The sequence below is a fragment of the Pan troglodytes genome, chromosome 2 (genome assembly GCF_028858775.2).
Source record: "Pan troglodytes isolate AG18354 chromosome 2, NHGRI_mPanTro3-v2.0_pri, whole genome shotgun sequence".
Classification (NCBI taxonomy): domain Eukaryota; kingdom Metazoa; phylum Chordata; class Mammalia; order Primates; family Hominidae; genus Pan; species Pan troglodytes.
In genome coordinates this window covers 127,516,299-127,532,729 of record NC_086015.1, presented here as the reverse complement: position 1 = coordinate 127,532,729, position 16,431 = coordinate 127,516,299, and the positions used below count along the sequence as shown (strand labels likewise).

General features: G+C 42.9%; 1 protein-coding gene across 27 annotated transcripts in view; it reads right to left on the bottom strand.

Annotated features, from left to right (window-relative positions):
• The window catches only part of KALRN (kalirin RhoGEF kinase), a 690,517-nt gene that overhangs the window by 472,926 nt on the left and 201,160 nt on the right, over positions 1 to 16,431 (bottom strand). For all 27 annotated transcript variants that reach the window (XM_016941792.4, XM_016941796.4, XM_016941798.4 and 24 more), the window contains exon 3: positions 16,286 to 16,400. In XM_016941792.4, coding sequence (XP_016797281.2) covers positions 16,286 to 16,400 — 115 coding nt within the window. The remainder of the gene's footprint in view (positions 1 to 16,285; positions 16,401 to 16,431) is intronic.

The window sequence follows — 16,431 nt, the reverse complement described above, 5'->3', positions numbered from 1 at the left end:
CAGCATGAGGCAACTGCATAAACCCTGATGGGTTTGTCAATCATTAAGGTCATTTTACAGCCTTACAGGCTCTGAAATACAACTCCTGTTCACCAAAGGAAGAGACCCACTTTCTGAATCAGAGTGGCTTGGGAGCACAGCATTTGTTTGGAAGGAGTTACTCTTAGCCAAGAGAAGACATGAAAACTGTGAAAGCACAAGAACCATTGCTCCTAGAGTCTGGTCTAGTTGGCTAGGGAGAGAAGGTGGCAAAGGGGTGGGTTCAGATGGGAGTGGGATGGAAACTGACATCCATTTCAGGACAGCAGCTTCCTGCCCTATTTCCCACCCTCCCTCACAGAGCTGTTCATCCCTTCCTTCTGGGCCATTCAGAACATGCAGCAGAAATGAAATGGAAACCAAAGCACTACAGGGAAAGAAAGAACTGGAAACCAAAACCCACATAGCCCTCCCATTTTCCGCAGCCCTCCTCAGACAAACCCCAAGGTACTCTCCTCTGGCCTTCTCTACCCTCTCCTTCTTTCCCGCTCCCCACTCCCCTTAGTCAGGCTATATGAAAAACAATTCATCTTTTAACTTTAAAAAATATCATTATGATCATAGCACATATATCTGTGACAAAGACCGTGACCTGTCTAAGCACAGTGCCTCAGCCACCCCACTGTAAGACACAAGGAGCCTTTCTAAAACGTGGAGTAAGAGAAGAGAGCTGAGGGGACTCAAGAGAAATGGCAACAGTGCAGCCATGGGCTGCCTCCCACTCAGGTGCTGCACCCGACCTGGCCTGGAGACAGAGCAGCAACTCTCCCAGGCTTGGCCTACTACCATGTCATCACCACTCCTCATTCTCTTGCCACACCCCCACCTCTCCCTGCCCTCTCACAGGAACCCCCACACACTCTCCAGCTGGGCTCTGGTTTCCTGGCAGGCCAGGTGGAATCCTCATTAATAAACCACATGTTTCCTCCAGGAAACAGTCCTTGCTGTGGCTTGCACACACCTCCTCTCCTTCCCTCCTCCTCTTTCTCCTTAAGTAGCAGTCACATTCTTGAAAGCCCAGTGCTCTTTACCCGCAGCACGCAGACACATGCACAACCATCCCCACCAACACACAATGCAACACGCCACACAAAGCCACCCCCCCAGGCCATGCCCACTGGGTTTTACCAACCAGTGCAGGAGCTCTATTTCCTGCAGGGCAGGCGGCTGTTACCCTCTAGCTAGCCTGCCTTCCCTCTGACACCCAGCCAGGGTTGCCCTGGCAGAGGGGACTGATGAGATCCCCATGGTTTACATGGAGGAAAAACCTTGTGATGGCTCAGACACTAGTGGGAACCTGGGAATTACAAGGGAGGTCAAAGAGCTGGAGTCGGGGAGCCCTGTGGGAGGTGAAGGCATGCATGTTTGGATCTTGAAATGGAACAGGGAGGACCAAGGGCTCCAGGTCTTTGCTCCAAATCAGAATTAACTAGGCTGCCCCCATGCATAACTAGCTCAGAAGCTCAGGAAGCTCACATATAGGGTGGAAGAATCCCTCCACATATGACTTCATAGAGGCCCTTATCCTGTGCATGCTGCTCTAGGCACCCTGCTGTCCCACAGGCAGGGTCTATGTTAGGGGGCAGTTTATGTATGATTGCAGCAAGCTCAGGACTGGTACCCTAGCCAGCTGGAGGACCCTGAGCCCATGACTGGACCCCTCTAGACAGCATTCTACTCTTTTTAAAAGAAAGAGTTGGCCTGGCAGACCTCTACAGCTTCTTCCTGCCTTTAAGCTCCAGAATTCCAATTCCTCTATTTCCTTTACAATCCAGGTCAGATTTTTACCACCAGTAAATTATGTCTGATTACGTCCATTTAACTGACATGCTTGTGTGGCTGCTGCCTTGGAAGCTTTCAGTTTTTGTCTTTTCCTGTGGATTCTGAAACCTTAACCAGACCACAAACCTCCTGAAGGCAAGAACTGGGTCCCTCCCCCATTCCCCACCCCATTAATCTGCAAATTCAGCCAAGAGATCATTTGACCATTCCCTCTGAGTTTGTGTGTATGTAAGAACTAAACAAGTGTCCTGTGTATCCACAGAATTAAATCTGAACCAATGTGCAATCTTCCCAATGGAGCACTCCTTCATAGTCAGAGCTGCAAGGGGGTGAGGAATGGTCTTGCTTTCCTCCAAGTCCAAAACAGGGAGTTTCTCTTCAGCCAATGAGGGTGAAGCCTGAATTTCCTGCAAAGGAAAACAGCTTATGGTCTGGAGATCCAGGACATTCTCTTCCTGTGTAGGGAACCAGGGTGGAGTGCATCACAGGACAAGGTTCAGACCTTGTCTCAGGCACCAGGCCAAAACCTGGCACATGCATTACTAGCGATGGAAACAGATAAAATTCCAGCTCCGGACAGAACAGTCTGGGAGATGCAAGGGAGAAAAATGTACTGATTTTAGAGTTTTTTAGTAGCTCTCAAAACCAAGGCTGGTCCTCACTTGACCTAGAACAAATGGGAAATGCAGAGAGGAAGGAGGCTCTGAGAGAAAAGGAAAGAGGGGCCAGGGCCATCAGGACACATGCTTGAATTACGTCAGTAAATTATCCGAAAAACATTCATCCTTGCTGAGTCACCATGGCTGACAAAGTGCTCCCATCTAAGTTCCAGGAGAAATGGGGCTGGCTGTCATACTTGCTTAATTTAGAAACAAGAATATACCTCCTTGGTGAGACTGAGTCCACTGCTAGTTCCCTCGCAGGTACATCCATGCTCCGTCCCCTGGCAGAAGGCTCTGCCCCACTCTGCCACAGCGCCAGTCCACCCACCTCTGGCCTGGGTACCCCCTGTGGTCACAGCCCCGGACAGAGGAAAGAGAACCTCCTGAAGGAAACCTCAGTCTGGCCTCAGGTACTTCATGTCTGAAATAGAGATCCCGGCATTGGCCCTAAGGAGTATGGGGGGGGGTGAAGCCCTCTCCTTTTTCCTTGGGGAGCCTCCAGTCTAATTGAATTCAGCCAGTTTGCAAGGTGGTGCTCCACACCCTCAGGGGCAAGAAACAAAACCAACCATTCCAACCTGCAAGAGGTTCACCACCTATCAGAGAGAAAGTTGTGTGGTTTCTCTCAGGACACTCAGATCTCACAGAAGGGATGGGACTCACCCCCATTATATGAGTTTTCCAGATTCAAAAATCTTTAAATGCTGTTCAAATCACTTGTTTTGTTTAGGTAATGCTGGACTTTTGAGAACAAAATTCTGAATAAATCTTTTTTTCTAAAGCAATCTAAGAAAACATGAGATGGGGTGGAGAAGGCGAGGGGGAGATTTTTTTTTTCAATACAAGTGACAGAAGCAAACTGGTACAGAAATCTTCTGCAACTGATGAGTGCCTACACCCAAGCTAAATTCTCTGCAACAGAAACCCTAGATAGTGTTGTTTTTCTTGTACTCATCTTCCATGTTGAGAGAAAGAAAATATTGTCTGGAAAGGAAGGTCTGAAAAGACAAATTATCTTCAATGTTTTATCTTCAATGTTTGTGGCTGATGAAAAAGGTCAGGGGGACAGTGGGAGCTCCAAGAGATAAGTTCGCTTGGGGCACTGCAACTTCAGATCTACCAAAGATGAAGGCAAAACCAACAGGAATGCTTTTTGTTAGTGTTTTAGTTTTTTTAAATTTGATTTTATTTTAAAAAGAATTATTATAGAAACACCACACTATTTATATCCCCAAAATAGCATTATTATAAAATTCCCAGTTTCAACTGGCAATTATTACATAGCAGGTGAAACATTTTCACAAACATTATTTTATCTATCATTTACTACAGTTCTTTGAGAAAGATTGTATCAAACTCACTTGTAGTTGAAGAAGAGTAATCCTTGCTTATTGGTTGCTTAAATTTCAGTGTTTCAATAAAATTTTAAACAGTAAAGCTTGGAAAATCCCAGATTTAATGAGGAGAGAACCAGAATAGAACCATTGGAGCCTCTCACAAAACCCATCTATGTCTTCTTGGGCAGCTGAGCTCAGGTACTCTACCACTTGGTGGCAGCACACCTAAACTGCCAGAAGAGTGTACAATAAAGGCAGTCTCTACAAAACTGAAGTGTCGTAACATAGAGTGTCCGTATCAAATATATGCCTGAAAACATACTCAACCCCAAACATCAGTGAAGGGCACATAATCAGACTTAACCAACAATAAGTAAAGAGAGAAATAGAAAACACAGTGAAAATGATATGTAATGGGGGAAAGAGAAACAGCCCCAAATCTGGATCCCCGTAACTGAAAAACACATCCTTTTCCCCCGATGCTAGGCTGTCTCTCCAGCATCTATATTCAGGGAACTCTCTTATTTTCAATATTCCAGCCAAATGAATCCCAGCTAAATTTAACTCATCCTGATTACCTACCACAAACTCCAGAAACACCTGAATGCATTGGATCTTATTTCACCTGACATTGAAGTTGACCTAATCAAGGTGACACCAGACACTTCAGCTTCCTAATCAGCCTGCTCTTGGTGAGCCATAGACTACAGTAGCCTAAAAGAGAAATTAAATGACCACATCTAGGCTTTCCAGGCTCATTCAACATTGCTGCCCAGAAAGGCCTTTCTCCATAAAAGGCAGATAAGGACACCAGTTCCGATAAACACAAAAGAGGTTAACCACTTTAAGCCATGCCAGAACTGACTACACAACCAGCCAAGGAGCTGAAACACATCCAGAGGCAAAACTAAAGAATCACCAAGGGCAAAAAAAACAAGCAAGCCCTTTTTAGATTTCATATCAGATCCTAACTTTAATGTGCGCTCCCTGTTAAGGGGCCATATTAGTTTAGGAAAGTAAAAGGAATCCTTGCCTGGGAGGCCCCGCAGAGCAGGCCCTGTGACCAATCCCTTTAGTCTTTCCAAAGTCAGGATAAGGTTTAGGTACACAATATATGGCCCTAAGTTAGGGTCATTGATGATGGTGATAAGAATGTTTGCACAATGGTGCCTGGGCAATGGTGAGCAAATAAATTTAGGGAAATGCAAAGAATAGGAAATCTCATTGGAAAACAGTATGGAGGTTTCTCAAAAAGTAAAAATAAAACTACCATATGATCCAGCAATCCCATGTCTAGGTATATGGCCAAAAGAAAGGAAATCATAATGGAGTACTAGTCAGCCAATAAAAAGAATGAGATCTTGTCATTTGCATGACCATGGATGGAACTGAAGGACATTATGTTAAGTGAAATAAGCCAGGCACAGAAAGACAAACATTGCAAGTCATACTGGGAGTATAAATTGATAAATTTGGAAATAAATTTGGTGAGTTGTCCCACCAGCTTTAAAAAAAGGTTCATAAAATAAGTAGTCTGATTAAAACATGGACAAAAGATCCAAATAGACATTTCTCAAAAGAAGATATACAAAATGGCCAACAGGTACATGAAAAAAATACTCAACATCACTAATCATCAGTGAAATGCAACTCAAAACCATATAAGATATCATCTCACCTCATTTAGAATGGCTACTAAAAAAAAACAAAAAACAACAACAACGACAAAAAAACAGAAAATAACAGATGCTGAGGAGGATGCAGAAAAAGGGAAACACTCATACACTGTTGGTGGGAATGTAAGTTAGTACAGCAACTACAGAAAACAGTACAGAGGTTTCTCAAAAAAATAAATATAAAATTACCGTATGATCCAGCAATCCCACTGCTGGGTATGTAGCCAAAAGAAAGGAAATCTGTGTATCAAAAAGATACCTGCACTCCCATGTTTACTGCAGCACTATTCACAATAGCCAAGACATGGAATCAACCTTACCGTCCATCAACAGATGAATGGATAAAGAAAATGTGATATAAATACACAACGGAGTACTCTTCAGCCATAAAAAGAATGAAATCTTATCATTTGCAGCAACATGGATGGAACTGAAGGACTTTATGTTCAGTGAAATAAGCCAGGTACAGAAAGGCAAATATTGCGTGAACTCACTCATATGTGGGAGCTAGAAAAAAACAACTCACACAGGTAGTAAATACAATGATGATTACCAGAGGCTGGGAAGAGAAGGGAGAAGGAACAAAAGAGGGTGATTAATAGGTACAAAAATACAGTTACATAGAAGGAATAAAATCTAGTGTTTGATAGCACAGTAGAGTGACTCTAGTTAACAATAATTTATATTTCAAAATAGCTATAAGAGAAGATTTGGAATGTTTCCAACAAAAAAAATGATAAATTTCTGAGATGATGGAAATCTCAATGCCTCTGATTTGATCACTGCACATTGTATACATCTATCAAAATATCATATGCACCCTATAAATATGTACATTATGTATCAATTTTTAAAAAGCAAAAAAATTATATATGTAAAAACTAAAAAAAGTCCATGATTGCTACAGATTTATCTCGAAGAAACCACTTAAGATACAGACAAAGGTTTACATAAAAAGATTTTTACTGAGGGTTACTTACAACACTGAACTTCTGGAAACGACTTAGATGCCCAGTGATAGGGTTAATTAAATATGATGCATCCCAAGACACACTATTACACATGAAAAGTTTTTAATGTTATGAAAATATTCCTATAGTATAATGCTAACTGGAATAAAGCAAGCAGCAAAACTGAAGAAACAATATAGTCCAATTCTGTTTTTAAAAAGCTCTAGGCCAGGCGCGGTCGCTCACGCCTGTAATCCTAGCACTTTGGGAGGCTGAGGTGTGTGGATCACTTGAGGTCAGGAGTTCCAGACCAGCCTGCCCAACATAGTGAAACCCCATCTCTACTAAAAATACAAAAATTAGCTGGACGTGTGGTGGGCACTTGTAATCCCAGCTACTTGTGAGGCTGAGGCAAGAGGATCGCTTGAACCAAGGAGGCGGAAGTTGCAGTGAGCCAAGATCATGCCATTGCGCACCAGCCTGGGTGACAAGAGTGAAACTCCGTCTCAAAAAAACAAACCTCTAAAAAAGGATAGGAAGGAAATATGTTAATATATTGTTATTATCTCTAGGTGGTGCAGTCACAAGAGCTTTAAAAAACTCTTAAAATATTTTTTCTGCACTTACTTTCTCCAGTAAAAGAAATATCTTTCTAATTTAAAAATATAGGCCAAAACTTTGTCACACTGTTAGGCACATATATTCATTCATTACGTATTAGAAGTGAAGTGTTACTGACCTATGGCTGTAACTGCTATCACTACTAGCTCTAATCCTAAACTTAAGCATAACCCTAACCCTAACTTTGAAAAAGCAGTGCTAGGGACAATAAAGGACAAGTGACAAAAGAAGGTCCCTACTTTCAAGCAAGGGAAGGGAAAGAAACTGCCAGTTGTTGTCAGCCCCTTCTGTGAGCTAAATAATGGGCTAGGCATTTTACATGTGTTATCTCACAGAATCCTCACTACCATTGTGTTTGGTAATATCTTTATGTCTATTTTATAGGTAAGAAAATTTTTAGCAAGCATGCGCATTTCACCTCCCAGAGGGGAGGATTCTGGGGTTCATTCTTCCTGGACTGGAATACCCTACATAATTTCCAGGTGTCAGCATTCTCCCTGCAGCCCATTCTTTCTCTGCTATTGTTCCACTCCCACCAAGTCAATGATGATGCCCAAAGCCCCTTCTGAGAGTATACATGGAATATGCATGTGAAGGAGACTCACTACCCTCACTTATTAGGAATTCTTTTGTCCAGTGCTGGGTGGGTCCTTGATTTATCGCTACAGGCACTTACTGGTTCCTGGAATAACCAGGGCTGCTTCTCATAGTTACTTCATGACCAAGTGGTTTCCGCCTCTGATTGCTCCAGTTATTGTTCTCCAGGGAATCACAAATGTGTCTCTCCACATTTGAAGCATGATAGCCAGCTCTTCCCCACTCCCTACAACCTGTCCCTGTTCACAGCGTTTCCATGAGCCCCTATAGTCCCTTAGCCCCACATGGACTGTGCAGGCCCCACAGACCTGCCAAGTCCTACAATGGTGGCATGGCCATGGAAATGAAGGAGCCTCAAAATGTGCATTAAGTGAGCACTAATTCCAGAATTGTACTTCTGACACTACAGCAATGCCAATATAGAAACAGACAGGCAGGTGGGTGAAGGAAACATCTCAGACTCAAGGAAAATGAACAAGATGATCATCGCTAGAATACGATAGAGACTACCCCACCAATGTAGGCATTAAGCTCGGGGTCCCTGCTACTGATAGTCTTTCATTAATCTCTTTAAATAGTTTCTATGGTCTTAAGTGCTTTTGTTTTCTCCCTACATCTCTTGGTATAATTTGGTAACTAAATCATGGTTGACTATCACCCACAGATTAGCATAAATGAGAGTTAATGCATCTAAAACTGAACACAAACACCTGGGGGAGGAACTGTGAAGGACCCCCAGCACCACCACCACCCTCACCACCCCTGTTGTCCTGCATATCCACAGCCACCATGGTTGCCTTGGCCAGCAGAAGCCCAAAACTGAGGTAATTACCACCTGTATTTCTCACCTGCAGCAACCTTCACACTTAGGTTCCAAAGAGAAGCTTCAGGAAAGCAAGTTTGAAGCGTAGTGGTCCCTGCCCACCATTGTTAGATCTCTGTGTTGGCGCCCTTCCCTACCGCCCTCTTCCATTGTCCCTCTGTTCCAAATCCAGTCTTAGCCCATCCTTCAGAGTTCACCTTCTTACTCTCCCCAAATCAGTCCTCTCACTCTGCCACCACTGCCACTTCCTTCACTTTGGCCTCCTCATCTCTTCACTGGATAAAAGCTTAGGCTCTGGTGCTAGACCATCTGGCTCCAGATCATACTGACTGTGTGCCAGTAGGCAAGTACTTCATCTCTCTAAGTCTCAGTTTCCTGATATGTAAAAGGGAAATAATGATAATTCCCCTCTCAAAGTGTTGTTGAGAATTAAGTTAATGCATGTAAAATACTTATAACAGTGCCTAGAATTGATTAATAAATGCTAGTTGTTACTTTTACTGTCTTTAACCCACATATTGGAACTGTTTCCCCATTGCCTAGCCTTCTCTTCCATTTCATCTTCCACTCAGTTGCCAGAGTGAATCTTCTAAAAGGCAATTTTAATTGTCATTCTCCTGCTGAAAAGCTCAATGGCTTTTTTATTGCCTATTAGTAACTAACTTCTTGAACTGGACCCACAGAATTCTACATGCCTCTCTGCCCTATCCTCTGCCATTCTCCCAAAAGACTATGTGTTTCTACATCTTGAGTTTCTGGAACTTAACCTGACACCCCTTCATCTCCTTTGCCCACCCTCAGTGTTCCTTTGAGCCCTTCCCTCTGACTGGCCCACTCCTACCCCTTCGTGCTTTTAGCAAAATTATCTTGGGGCTTCTAAATGCTGCTCACGTCTCTTTTGAAGTCTCCCCACTCCCAGTCAACAGCGAGGCTGTATGTTCCACATGCTGGAAGGCCAGAGCACTGGGTTCAACCCTCTATTTCATCACTTAACTCAGGGTGCTACCCCACAATTATGCACATGCTAGACTTCCCCAGACCATAGAAGGAGACGCAACCAAATGTTTATGGAATCTACTGTGTACCTGGCACTATGTAAGGACTTGATATACTTTATCTTACTTAATACCAATAATTAATAAACTGAAAAGAATTTTACTTTTTGTTTGATATTGATATAAATTATGATATTTATTCTAAAGTATGCAGAAAAGTAATCATTATTAATTTTCCTTATTTCAGTTAACTAAGAGAAACTTCTCAAGAGACACTTTAGCACTGCATTAATCTATTAATAATTTGGTTTGGAGTTCTCAGAGTCAAAACCTTAGCTTCTTTTTCACTCTAAATTATGTTTAAAGATTCATCCATGTTGTTGCACATCACAATAGTTCAGAAATGCTAGTCACAGAAAACTACACAATGTACAATACCATTCTTATAAAGCTCAAAAACAAGAAAAGTAAATCATATATTGTTTATGAAAATATGTGCTGAACCATACCTCCCAAAAAGCAAAAGAAGGATAAACATAAAACCCAGGACAGTGTTATTTTGGGGGGAAGTAGGAGAGTCAGAATGGGGAGGAGCCCTAGGTAGCATTGAGGATAGAGGTGATGTTCTGCTTGTCAAACTGGAGGATAGGCTCTCAAGTGCTCGCTTTATTATTGTGCTTCATAACCTTTACATACACTGCATCTAGTCCCTCATATGTAGCAAATATTGCTATCTATGTATGTTCATATATATTTTTTGTTGCTATTATTATCATTATTACTATTACTGACCTCCTTTAGGGGAAAGACTAACAATTACGAGCACCTAGGTGCTAGAGAGAGCCTGCTAGATAATTCCTCACAATACCCTTATGAGATAGACATTATTTTCCCAAAATAAAAATTAGGATATTAAACTTAGAAATGGTGAATAGCATGCCCAAAGTCTCCCTCTGTGCCAAATATCTTCCATTTGCACCTTGAATCCATTCTGTATCTTCTCTCCACTACCCAGTGCCCTGGGAAGTTGACCTACATGGACTACATCAATGGGCTCCCCTGTCATCTGGCTTCTCGGTACATTCAGTCAATGATGACAGGAGATGAGAGAATGGGAAGAGAGTGGGGTCAAGGTACCAATTCCCCTGCTCCCTGTCATGGAGTCACCATGTGTTGGTGGCATCTTCCACTGAAGGCCACAGTTCCTGTCAGGCAGCCTCTCACAAAGCTCTCCTCTCTCTTAGAAGTGGTAATGTTTCCCCTCCGTGCTGTTTCCAGGCCTGCAATGCCTGAGGGATCCAAACCTTGCTGGTTTCTCTGTTCTCTGCCCACAGCCTTATAAACTGTTTCTTGGTTAAAGTCTTCCCAAATTACCCAGGTTGAGGGGCCATATGTTTCCCAGCTGCAGAAAGGTAGAGCTGGGATCCGAAGCTCAGCATCTTCCATCTAGACTAAGATGCCTCTTCATCCTTTGCTGCAAAAGCTGATATGACTCTAAGGAAGGTGATTACTAACGATTGCAGTTACTACTGTGGCTTTATGTTTCCTAGCAGCATGGTAGAATGCTATTTGCTCTTCAGGGCTGGAGTTACATATAGCCAACAATAGGGACACCTAACTGGTATTGCTGGAAATGTGTGTAAAAAGTATCTTGTTTATACATAGAAATTATAAGCTATTTATACATAGGGTTTAAATTCAAAATGGATAAAGAAATCAACAATGATCTTTAAAAGGTATGTTTTAGGGAAATGTAAACAATGTGACCTAAATGTTCTCATTGGTCCTATTATCTGGCCTTTCCATCACCTGATCCCTCCCCTTCCTCCCCACATCCTCCTTTTATTGATGATCCCAGAGCAAAGAGTAAGGTACCAACAACACATCTCAACAGGCCCTTACAACAGAACATGTTTCATGGCAGTAGTTTGGATAGCTCAGGCTCTCTCACGCAGAAAATAGAGGCAGGAAACCCTTGCAGTTTTTACCCCTCTTCTTTCAGCTGTCTTCCTGGTTCTCTCTGCTTACACCTATTTTCTGGTAATGCTGCACAAAGACAGCGCAGGCCATAAGCCCAACTTATCTTTTGCTGAAATCCGTAGAACAAGAGCAAATGTTATCAAATAATAGGCCACAAGTAAAGGCACCTTGATTTGATTGACATTACAGAATAACTCATCCTAATTTCTTGTTATCTTTCCTCACCAATATGATAACCACATTCCTTGGCAGAACACTCAGTATCTCAGTGGAACTGCTAAGAGCAGATTAAGTGTCAGATACATCAACTGGTGCCCTTAGGAGTCACAGAAAGAAGGTCGTGACAAAGCAGGCTAACAGTGATGATGAAGAGGAATTCAATGCAATAAAAGTAACCCAGGATTTCCTTACTAGATGTAGTGCTTAGAAATTCCTATTTCAAGCATTTTGTCAACTCCCAATAATCACAGTGGGTAGATTATCCACACTGTGGGCTAGGCCTGGACAGTTGTTTACTCTCAGGCTGGATTTTCTATCCTGTCTTTCAATTTCTAGGGACATTCATCAGCTGATCACATCTGAGTATTTTCTTTCCACTCCTTTCACGTACACTTTCCACTCCTTTCAAGTAACTGTAAGCAGATAGCAGACCAGGACAAAAAAATGTTAGATAAGTGTAGGTGGATGACAGTAAAGATAACATGAGGCCTCACCAAGATTCCTGTCCAGAACTTGTCTCATAGTAGACACTCAGTAAATATTTGTTGAACTGAGTGGATGGAGTTATTGAAAAGTTGAATTAGAAGACGTTTAAGGTTTCTTCCCACCCTGTTACCTATGACTCCTCAGAATAAGATGATGGAAAACCTGAGTGACCTAGGAGATAGATGCCCAAACTCATCAGGAGCAAGACAGAGAAGTTAAAATGACGGGACTCATCTCAGGCCAAGATGGACGCTGAACGAATAAGTCAGGACTGATCCAAGCTGTTACACCCCAACAGGATCCTTGGTCCTGGGTAATGCCCCAAAATTTCCACCTGGAGTCCAAGGGGACTAAAAAGAAGTTCTCTTAGGATTTAAGGTATAGACAAAATCTTAAGTGAAATCCCAGACCTTAACTTACTTAGGAAGTCTGAGAAGAGAGCACTTAGATGCATATTGGGGGGGTGGTAATACTCTGTTCTGAGGCCCTGGATTTTATGATGCATTGTTTTTTCCAATATCACAGAAACCTAGAATTCGGGGCAGGAAAGATTCTTAGAAGTTATCTAAGCCCACCTTCAACCCAGTAGAGGAACTTTTTCTACAGCATCCCTAACAGAGGGTCACCTGGTCTCCAGTGACAGGAAGTTCACTTTCTCCAGAGGCAGCAGCAGTGTTGCTAGACAGCTTCCATGTGGGCAGGTTCTTTCTCCTGATTCTAACGTCCACCCGTTAATGCAACAGAGGCCATGCCTGTTCCCTCATTTCTGGGGCAGCTCTCCTGAAGTCAGGAATTGCGTTTTTTGTTGTGGTTTTTTTCTCTTCATCTTCATGCCTGCCAGCAAACATCCCTCATTCCTTCAACTGTGGAGACATGGATTGTGGGTGCCTTAATGTGCTGCTTCCTTGACAGCACTCTAACTGATCTATGTAGTTCTTAAAATGAAGCTGGCCAGATGAATGTTACAGAGTTGAATGCAGTGGTCCAGATATGGCCTGGCCTACAGAGAGGAGAGTGGGACTATTTCTTCCTATTCATTTCTAAATTATCAACACTATCTGTTTAATCATCTATTCTAAAATGGTCCCCCAAATGGCCGTTAAGTTTGCTGGTTCCTTAAATTCTAGGATCCTCATTCACCACTCACTTATCCTTATTTGTCTTCTGCTGGCTGGTTCATCTCCTATGCTACAATGCACTCCCATCTTGGGCTGCCTTTTACTATTACTGGTTTGGCACTGGGTAGGAAAATACCCAGGTTTCCCCTAAATTTCTCAAAATGTGTGTTCCTGTTCACCACAAATCCTCAATCTACCTGGCATAGAGAAGCTCTAAATACTTGTTGACTACATAATGAATAAATGCATGAATAAATAGGTAGCAAATGTTGGTCAGGAGAGGTGGCTCATGCCTGTAATCCCAGCACTTTGAGAGGCTGAGGTGGGTGTATCACTTGAGGTCAGGAGTTCGAGACCAGCCTGGCCAACACAGTGAAACCCCGTCTCTAATAAAAATACAAAAATTAGCCAGTTGTGGTGGCAGGTGCCTGTAATCCCGGCTACTTGGCAGGCCAAGGCACAAGAATCACTTGAACCTGGGAAGCAGAGGTTACAGTGAACCGAGATTGTGCCACTGCACTCCAGCCTGGGTGATAGAGTGAGACTCAGTCTCAAAAAAAAAAACAAACATCAAACGATCAAATGTCACCTACAGGCTTGATCACACCAGCCTGTAACAATCCACCTCCAACAACCAGAGCCTGTCTTTTTAGCATCCTGGATCTGACCCAGATAAACAATTTCTTCTCATCAGTATCATCTACTGAGTCTAACAGTTAATTTTCATTGTTCCCTTTCTCTTCCAAAGCCATGGCTACAAAGAAGAAAGTGGCAAATATAATCTGACCTGCTAAGTTATTCAGTTTTCCTACCCCAAACTTCACTGTCTTTAGAACAATCCTGTTCCATCCAACAGCCATTATGTGTGACATGTAGCCAAGAGAATTAGGAAGTGACTGGTGGGCATGACTAGGTGAACTCTGCGGCCTGCCAGGCGCTTACACTCTTCATGAATGCAGGTCCCTCAGGAGGCAGGGCAGCAGGCATCACAGAACAGTTCTTCCCACTGGCAATAGGGCTCTTGCCTGCCCTGTGAAGAGCCTTCCAGTTCTCAGGAGTGCAGATTGCACTGATGTGACCACCCCCTGAGAAGCAGAGAGCCTGCATCTTGTGTGTTCCTTCAGTGATAATGTATTATTCCACCTTTTTCATGACCTTCCTCTCAGCCCCTCTTGGGTTTTGTTCCCCTTCACCCCAGCGGAAATCTTTTCTTTTTAAATTGCTTCCAGTCTGTTTTGTCCCACTCTTTGCTTAACAAGTCAGAATGAAGAAAAGTATTCTTCCAACTCTTTCCCTCTTTATTCTAAAGAAAAGATGAGCATGAATTAGCTGCAGCTATGTGATAAACACGCAGGAAAGAAAACTTTACCCTTTGTGTCTTCCGGGATCCCAATTTCTTCTGTCTTTAAGAGAACTGAGAGTTCATCACAGCTCCCTATGAAAACTTCTATTGTAAATTGCTTCAGAAAATTCCTGGTTTTATGCCTGTTAGTCACATACTTAGGAAAAGTGCTTTAAAAAACTGCTTAGCTCCTAGATGGCTAAATTGCTAAATTACCTATATCAATCACGAGTTATTTCGTCTACCTCCTTGCCTCTGAGACAGAAAAGAGTATCTCTTCTTTATAATGACCCCCAGAAAAAAAATCTTTCATCCTTACATTCATTGTTTCATGCACTCAAAGTTTATAAGTTCTTCTTCAGATATAACCCAAATCCCTTTTACTGAAGCTTAAGACCTTTTATCTTTTTTCTGTTCCCAGTGGATATCATAAAGAAAAAAAAAACAGACACTATTCAGCATCTATTTGTTCAGTCTTCTGCCTGAAGTTCTTCAGGGCTCACAATTCCATTCAACATCCTTCCAAGCATGTGATGACTGCTCTTAAAATCCCCTTTACTACCTGCCCATCACCTCCCAACCACCCCTTTACATTCATCTCTTCTTTAGCTCTCTGAAATGCAGTACTTGCCTCACTCAACACCTGCTTCAAGAACTTAATCAGCACATTCAAAAATTATCCCAGGTCTTCCAGCAAAGGCAAAGCTGGATATATAGCTCCTCCCTGTAATTCACTAATTCTTCTATAAAATGCAAAGAGACAAGATGAAGGTTTTGAAAGCCCAAAGAACCATTTCTTATTTGCCACAACAAACATTTCACAGGCTTTGGCCCCACTAAGAGACAGAGAGCAGTGCCGTCGCTGCTCAAGAACAAAGACGGTGAGAGAGCACCGGGGCTGGACTCAGGAGGGTTGAGTTCTAGACCAAGCTCTGCCACTGACCCTTGTGAACCACACACATCCCCTGTCAGCCCCTTTCCCTAAGCAGGACATGACATGTATCTGCCTAGATTGCTCCTCAGGGCTCTCCCAACTCTCACATCTTGTGATTCTCTGATCAAGTGAAGCTCTCTTCTCTTCCGTCTCAAAATACATAAACTATGTCCTTGGCATGTCTCCCACACCCACCTTGAGGCCAGTGCTACCTAGACCAGTGTTTGTCACACTTTTTAAAATTATCATCCTAGGCCCTGAAGGAGCCTTTTTAGATCTTTTTTCCCTAATCACCCTACCCAGTGAAAATTTAATACCACACATATACTGTACCTTGGTAGAGTATGTATACCTGTGTTTAATACATGGAAAAAAAAAATCTTTTGCTATCCCCAAGAACTAATTTTCACTCTCTTTGGGGGCAATATCACTCCCACTGAAAATGCATGACCTAAATCAGTGTCATAGAGTGTTTCCTGTAGCTGAGTGATACAGAGTTGAGTGTCCGGAGTTGCCACTTCCAGCTCCCACCCCATTCACATGAATCTCAGCAGTAACAATGGGAATGAGGCAGACAATGGACAATGGTGTTCCAGGAATGGTTAGAATCCACTGGAAGAGCAGAAACCACTAGGGTCCCTGGCAGGGATGGAGGCTCCTTCCAAAACTGGCATCAGCCCAGCTCCCCTCCCGCTCCCCTGCAGGCCATTCCCCTTCCCCTTACCTTGGCACGCTGGCCAAATACGTCACGAGTTTCCGCAGGTCTTCCTGTCTTATTCTGTCATGATTGCTGCGAGCAGGGAAGGTCAGGATGGGTCCGCCTCGCTTATCACGACCCCCTGCAAGAAGGAGGAAGAGAAGAGTGTTTAA